The sequence below is a fragment of the Salmo salar genome, chromosome 01 (assembly GCF_965601325.2).
Source record: "Salmo salar chromosome 01, fSalSal1, whole genome shotgun sequence".
Classification (NCBI taxonomy): Eukaryota; Metazoa; Chordata; class Actinopteri; order Salmoniformes; family Salmonidae; genus Salmo; species Salmo salar.
In genome coordinates, this window is record NC_138291.1 from 154,665,324 (window position 1) to 154,673,565 (window position 8,242).

General features: G+C 44.4%; 1 protein-coding gene across 1 annotated transcript; it reads left to right on the forward strand.

Annotated features, from left to right (window-relative positions):
• Positions 1 to 3,027: 3,027 nt before the first annotated feature.
• Positions 3,028 to 7,991, forward strand: LOC123725531 (uncharacterized). The gene is made up of 3 exons (XM_082955386.1): positions 3,028 to 4,193; positions 4,793 to 4,917; positions 5,094 to 7,991. The coding sequence occupies exons 1-3, from the start codon at positions 3,150 to 3,152 to the stop codon at positions 7,111 to 7,113; spliced, it is 3,189 nt and encodes a 1,062-aa protein (XP_082811512.1). The 5' UTR covers positions 3,028 to 3,149; the 3' UTR covers positions 7,114 to 7,991.
• Positions 7,992 to 8,242: the final 251 nt, after the last annotated feature.

Sequence of the window (8,242 nt, forward strand, 5' to 3'; positions counted from 1 at the left end):
GTATGCTGCTGCATAAATGATGTAATATGCCAGGGAGATATGTATACTGTATCAAAGAAAGTAATACTAAGTGTATGTTGTGTAGTAAGCTGTTAGTAGTCAACATGCCTCACCCTAATAATTTAGTCTATTTTCCTCTCTTAATTTTGCCTACTGATCTGACTTGGTGGTGCACATGTAGCCTATAACCAGTTTTAGAGAAATGTAATCATTGAATATTGTAAGAGCTTTCATTGTCTGCTTATATGGCCCCTTTATTTAGCCTATTGTTCTGACTTGGTCTACAGGGAGAACACTGTAAGAATGGCCCATGTTCTGAATTGTGTCGTTGTACATTTCAAAGTGCGAAACAAATAGTTATAGCGACCACGTCCGTCCTAGCTCGCTCATGTCTTAATCGAAATTACAGATTGCTTCTTATCCGCTTGTCGTCCCCGTAAGCCATAGTTTATACATCTAAATTGTCATTAGAAACCATATTTGTTTAAGCAAGTCAGCCATATCAACTATGTTTTTTTTTAAAGCAGTAAATGAGGCTGAATGAACTGTTTTGCTGCCAGACAAGGCTCCGTTAATAGCCAGGTGTAGCAGTGGTAAGATGTTGGGACTGCTGTTGGGACTCTGCTGTTGGGACAGCTTTATATAGGCCCTAACAGTTTGTGGGCACCATTTGTCACCGTTATAGTGCAATTAATGTATTGTTTAGTGTTGTGTTGTGTTTTACTCCACCAAGATTTACATGCTAAAATCGCCACTGGTGGTGATGTACATGTTTAAAAGGCTGAGGCCAGCAGGAGAGCAGAGAGAGAAAGAGGCAACAGAGGCCAGGTGTCTAGCTCTAGGTCACAAGGATCAGCCAGGAGAAAGTGAGTATAGGGCCATATACATCGCTCAAGTTAACTCAGCCACAACAACACACATTCACACACATTCAGTTAGGATGAGAGAATCACTTTTATGTAGTGAGGCATGGTAACTATCTCTCCCTCTCTCTCTCCCTCTCTCTCTCTCTGGGACAAACACAATCTGAAATTGTCTGAGCTCCCAAATGCGTTAGGGCTCACTCCACAGAGCTAACTGTTGCAATGGAAAAACAATGAGTGAGATAACAGAATACAAATGGGTGATAAGTGACAAGTGTCTAATTAAGTCTCAGAGATGGGAATAACTTATTCTTCCCTCTTAACTGTGGTATAAAACAAGGGTTTTTAAAGGCGACTGGAGAATCTGAATCAACCTGACAAACAATTTAAATCTTATTGTGGGTAATAATGTTCTGGGAGGCAACAATAGCCTTGCCGTTTGTCAAAAATAGTCTAGCTGGTTTTCATAGGATGAGAATAAAGAAGAAACCCGCACACTGCTCTTGCTAGTGTCACTGCTCTTTATTAAGGGATACTAGCAAGAGCAGTGTGCAGGTTTCTTATTTTTTCTCATGTTATTCAATTCTTACCATGTGCCTGCAACAAAGATAGCTCAGATGTGCAAGTGCCTTTTGAATTTTTAATCACTGGTTTTCATAGGATGAAATATTGTCATTAAAGGCAGTCAATTGGCCAAAACCAGAGGCAGCCATTTTGTTGCATTACCTGCTTCAGTTGCAGGGTTTGCAATGACCTTAGTTACCTCTGAAATGGGTAGAGCAGGACTGAATGGGAATCAATAAGACTGACAACACACTGCAGCCAATCAGATCTGGCAAGCAACACTGCAGCTTCACTCCTTAGAGAAATCATCTCAATGCAGGGAGGAGATAGCAGCCTCTCTATCCAATGTGCTCTCATCCGCAACCCAAAGACTGTAACTTATGCATTGTATTCTGTATCTGTTTGTGAAACCATATTAATCAAAGTGTTTCCCATCATTGTTAGAGTTGGACAGATAGAGTTACAAAGTCATTCTGAGGAATGTAATTATAGAAAAAAACAGTGTTGCAGTTTGGATGCCTATTCATCACTACTGAAATGCTTTGGTTTGAAGTGGCTCAAAATAAAAGGGCAAATTTGTCCATAACATATTATGATATGCATTATGAAGGTAATATATACTATTGAATGGGGTAAATTGCTTGCATATAAGCACAGGCTGATCATAACTGTAATCTATTCCAATAGCTGTCAATAACTACAACTATGATTAATGCTTCAACATTTCCTGAAAGTTATAAGTGGTCACATAAATGCATGATATTGATTGAACCAACCCCCTCATGGTAGTCTCACTTTATACGTCATCGGTAGGTCACTGATGGTAATCCCTTTGATCTTGGGAGGTTTCCTGTCAAGAAGTAATCAATCACCTATTATTGAAGACTTAGCACAAGCAAAACATCAATATAGGAAATTGGTTCGGCTTTGCACATGTTCATAGGCAAATATAAATGTTTTATTCAATTAATTTAATGATCAATCATTCTGTTCAATTTGAGAGAAACATTTTCAACACTTTTCAAACACTTGTAAAGGACGGTAATGGTGTTTTACTGCATTAAGTCGCTGTCCATGGTGTCGATATTGTTATCGCTCTAAATTGCATCGGTAAATTGATCATTTCTGGTATAACCTTTTTTGCTAACTAATAATAGGGGAAATAATAATTAACATGGGTCATTGAACTGCTCCATAAGTTATATTTCCATGCATAGTAATGCTGCACGTTGGCTGGTTGAATTAGCAAATGCAGAGATGCATGTATAATTTTCTCTCTTATTCTAATGTTCAATGTTTGGAGGAAACTCTATATTCCCTCTGTGACAAGAGACAAATGATAAACACATCAACGTCAAGGACACATGAGCTATCCCAAAAATCCTAATGATAATCACCCCATTTCCTTTTTTCTCCCTATGTGTGATCATTCCTCTGCTTTTCAAGCGGCCACCCACGAACCCCACCACAAACAAGTAGTGTTTCACTTACATAGAGTATGAAGGGTTGAGACATGGCCCTCCCCCTCCGTTCGATCAATGGGCCAGTAAAAACAGTCGCTGCCTTGTTAGCGATAAAGCTTCTCCTATATAAAGGACAGCCGGTGAGACTAAGAATGCTGTGAGCGCCATCCACCCCGCACCTGCAAACAGACACACACACCACTCCTCCACCTCGCACACCTTCCCTTCCATCTGCACACGCAACCCCTGGTCTGGCCGGATGAGTTACCACCCGGTGGACACGATAGGGAGTCCATTCAGGAGAAGTATGGATAGTAGGACCACCTACGGCCGCTCCACTGGCACCCCCTCCAGCGGGTTCCGTTCTCAGTCCTGGTCCCGGGCAAGCCCAGGCTCCACGATGACCTCCTCCTACAAGAGGAGCGTCAACATGCCGGTAGCCCGAATGTACAGCTCCACACTCCTCAGCTCCGCCGACAGCGTTGATTTCAATCAAACGAACGGAGACTACAAGCGCTCCAACGAGAAAGAGCAGCTCCAGGGGCTCAACGACCGCTTCGCCGGTTACATCGACAAGGTGCACTACCTGGAGCAGCAGAACAGCCAAATCGAAGAGGAGATCCAGACGCTGCGGCAGAAGCAGGTGTCGCAATCCCAGCTAGGCGATTTATACGACCAGGAACTCCAGGAGCTGCGCTCCATGCTGGAGCAGATTCACCACGATAAAGCGCAGATCCAGCTCGACACGGACCACGTCGAGGATGACATCCAGAGAATTAGGGACCGTTTCGATGAGGAAGCCCGCATCAGGGATGAGACGGAAGGCATCATCCGGGCGTTGAGAAAAGATATGACCGACTCTGATTTGGTGAAGTCAGAGTTGGAGAAGAAAGTTCAGTCACTGCATGACGAGATTGCCTTTATTCGCAACAACCACGAGGAAGAGGTGAGCGACCTGTTCGCCCAGGTGCAGGCGTCGCAGGTGACCATGGAGAGGAAAGACATCCAGAAGACGGACATCACCGAGGCGCTCCGGGAGATCCGCACCCAGCTCGAGGGCCACTCCAACCAGAACCTGCAGCAGGTGGAGGACTGGTTCATGTGCCGCTATTCCAAGCTCACTGATGCTGCGGAACAAAACAAAGATGCAATCAAGTCCGCCCGTGATGAGATAGCAGACTACCGCCGCCAGCTCCAGTCCAAGACCGTGGAGTTAGAGTCCGTCCGTGGAACCAGGGAGTCACTGGAGAGGCAGTTGAATGACATCGAGGACCGACACAACAGCGACCTGTCCAGCCTGCAGGTATGATGAGACCCGCTGTAGGCATTATTTTCATACAGAAACCTCCAGCCACAGGCTTAATGGTGAAGTATTCTATAAAGTTGTGTTCTTTGTGTAAAGAGAAGCAATGTAGTGGAGAGAATAAATTATATAATAAGATATGTTTTTCCAAATTGAGAATATTATCACGACACCTTTGAGGTTTTTATTCTTATTTTAAATGTAGATCTACTTATAAGGAGAGTCCCCTACATTTATAGAGAGAAAGACACACACTTGCATTGTGTTCCCACATATTGCATTAGTTTGATTTTGAACGAACTAAATTGTTTTATTATGTGGGCCCTAAATGCATGTGTTTTAATGGAATCTCAAAGTGCTGTTTCAAATGTAGGCCTATACAAGTTTAAATGTGCTTGTGAAGTAATTACCAGGATCACAAAATATGACATTGTATTTTTGATAGTTTTCTTATGATGTTTAGAAAGCAGTGTCCTTATGGAGAAATGTGTCATCCCTACACCAAAAAGAAATAACCAAGTATTATTTCAGGGTTCCATATAGGCATAAGAAATAATAGCTCTTAACCAGCTTGTGTCTCTCGGTCTTGTTCTCTGCAGGAGACCATCCACCAGCTGGATAATGAGCTCAAGGGCACGAAGTGGGAGATGGCACGTCATCTGCGCGAGTACCAGGACCTGCTCAATGTCAAGATGGCCCTGGACATTGAGATAGCTGCATACAGGTACAATGCGACGACAGAGCGCTAATTAGGCCTAACATTGAAAAAACTTTTTTTTTAAATATATGTTTACTAATTTCAAAACAAAATAGTATATAAAGATCTCATTTATATATAGAAACTACATATTTATATTAGGCCTACACTAAACTATATCTCATGTTCTACTGTTCTTGCAGGAAACTCCTAGAAGGTGAAGAGACCCACTTTAGCACTTTCCCTTACCGCCACAACGTCACCTCCTCTAAGAAGTCCAAGTATGAGCCTCCCAAACTGAAAGTCCAGCATAAGTTTGTCGAGGAGATCATCGAGGAGACCAGGGTAGAGGATGAGAAGGATGAGATGGACCAAGACCTGGCTGAGATCGCCCAGGAGCTTTCTGCCGCTCTGGAGACAGAGGCCACAGATGAAGGAGAGGATGAGGGAGAAGAGGGAGGAGAAGAAGCAGAGGGAGAAGAGGGAGAAGGGGGAGAGGGTGAATCAGAAGAGGTTGTAGCCTCCACTGAAGCCCAAGTTAGCTCCAGCACACCTGCTGAGGAGGAAGAGGAGGACAAAGAAGGTGGTGATGTAGAGGAAGAGGGCGAAAAAGAAGAAGAGGATGAGAAAGGAGAAGAGGGTGAGGGTGACAAGGAAGATGATACAGAAGGTGGTGATGAGGGAGAAGGAGAGGGGGAATTAGAGGAGACAGTCCTGTGCTCTAAAGCCCCAGAATCAAAGGCCTCTCCTGACAAAGAGAAGGGAAGCGGAGGAGAAGAGGAGACAGGAGAGGGAGAAGAGGAGGGAGATGATCAAGATGAAGATGCAGGTAGTGACAAAGGATCCAAAGATGGAGATGATAAGGATGAGGAAGATGAGAAGAAAGGAAAGGATGAGAAAGAAGACAAAACAGATGAGAAGGCAGCTGTAGCCAAGGCAGAGGCTCCCAAAACAGAAGCCCCCAAGAGTGAGGCCCCAAAAGTTGAGGTCCAGAAATCTGAGGCCCCAAAGCCCTCCAAGCCAGACTCCCTAAAAGCTGAATCCCCAAAGGCTGGGTCCCCCAAGTCTGAGTCACCAAAAGCTGGATCCCCCAAACATGAATCCCCCAAAGCTGTAACCCCCAAATCTGAATCTCCAAAACCTGGCTCCCCCAAATCTGAATCCCCAAAACCTGCTGGATCCCCCAAATCTGAATCCCCAAAACCTGCTGGATCCCCCAAATCTGAATCCCCAAAACCTTCTGGATCCCCTAAAACTGAATCCCCAAAACCTGCTGGATCCCCTAAATCTGAATCCCCAAAACCTGCTGGATCCCCTAAATCTGAATCCCCAAAACCTGCTGGATCCCCTACTTCTGAATCCCCAAAACCTGCTGGATCCCCTAAATCTGAATCCCCAAAACCTGCTGGATCCCCTACTTCTGAATCCCCAAAACCTGCTGGATCCCCTAAATCTGAATCCCCAAAACCTGCTGGATCCCCTACTTCTGAATCCCCAAAACCTTCTGGATCCCCTAAATCTGAATCCCCAAAACCTGCTGGATCCCCTACTTCTGAATCCCCAAAACCTGCTGGATCCCCTAAATCTGAATCCCCAAAACCTGCTGGCTCCCCCAAATCTGAATCCCCCAAACCTGCTGGCTCCCCCAAATCTGAATCCCCAAAACTTACAGGATCCCCAAAATCTGAATCCCCAAAACCTACAGGATCCCCCAAATCTGAATCTCCCAAATTAGGATCCCCCAAGGCAGAGTCCCCTAAGGGTGAGGCCCCCAAACCAGAAGCTCCAAAGTCAGAGGCCCCCAAGGCTGCAGAAGAGAAAGTAGACAAAAAGAGTGATTCAGAGGAAGAGAAGAAGGTAGAAAAGAAAGACGCAGCCATGAACGGAGATGTGGAGAAGACTTCCCCAGAGGACAAGGACAAGAAGGATGAGGGTGGGAAAGAGGCAGAGGAGAAGGATGTTATCTCAAATGGAGTGGACGAGAGCCCCACTAAAGATGACCCCGACCAGAAAGATGATCCAAAGGACCAGAAGGTGGTCATCACCCAAACAGTGGAGACCATCACCACTGGAGAGGACGGGGCCAAGCATGTCACCAAATCAGTCACTGTCACCGAGACTGTGAAGGAGTCTGAGGATTTGATGCAGGAGAAGACAGTCTCCAGCAAGAAGATGGAGAAACACTCTTCCCAGTCCGTCAAGGTGGTGACTGAAACTGAGTAACTGCGCTCCATCCAACCCACTCAGGAGGAACAAAGATGACACGACGACAAGCAATCAACCCAGAACTAACATAACAAAGAAATCATAGAGCTAGAGCGATGTAATAAAGATAACCACTCTCAAACATACAGAAAAGCAACGAGAGAAGCCATATGATGTGACAAAGCTAAAGTTTAAAAAATGCATGTTGAGAGAAAGCTTTAAAAGGGTTTTGCTGCGGATTATATCAGGGAAATGTGGTAGTGGGACAGATTATTAATTGTCTTTATTTTTCCCTGCAGTTCACGGGAGGGCTCACGGGTGGGGGCGTCTGCATGCTAGCTCAGGGAGGGAGTCCCCTCCGCTCTAACCTGTATGTATGGATGGAAGGGTTACAGTTTAGATGCATACTGTATGTGGGTGGGAGAGTGATAGAAATGTATGTTAATTCAAATGTTAATTCAAGAAGGGGTGCCTGGGTTGGAGGATCCACTTTAGAGACACATGTTCAAAAGGACTAGCCTTTTTATGTGAAGATACCAACTGAGCCAAAAATACAATCGTCGACAACACAATATAGTGAAGAATGAGAAAGACGATGGTGCAATGTACTGATGATCATAAACATACAGTACCCGAAGCAACTAATGCATAAAGAACCTTGAAGAAACTCTGAGCCTTAAACATGCTTTTTATCAGTATCTATTATGTTTACCTAATGAGTGCAATTGAAAATAAATATGTAAATGCGCACACATACATTCTTGTATGCATAGGATGGACTTGACTTTAAATAGCGAACATAAATGAGGTGCTACAGTTTGCAATCCCATGTCTTTACTCATCATGAACTATTTCCCAGCAGCATTTGCTCAATAAATGTCATACTGAAATACAAATATGGTCTCTCGTTCCTTTATGCAATTGTCCTGTCATGTCCTTTCACTTGTTCATTTACAGTAGCTGTCTCACCTCAACATGCACACTATTCTATTTCTTCATCTGCTTTCCTGGGGGTGGGATTGCATGCCTCATGATCTTTTGTAGCCTAGAAATGATACAAAACCACATCACCATCCAGAGGCTGTCCTCTACAGAGGCTGTCCTCTACAGAGGCTGCTACAGAGGCTGTCCTCTACAGAGGCTGTCC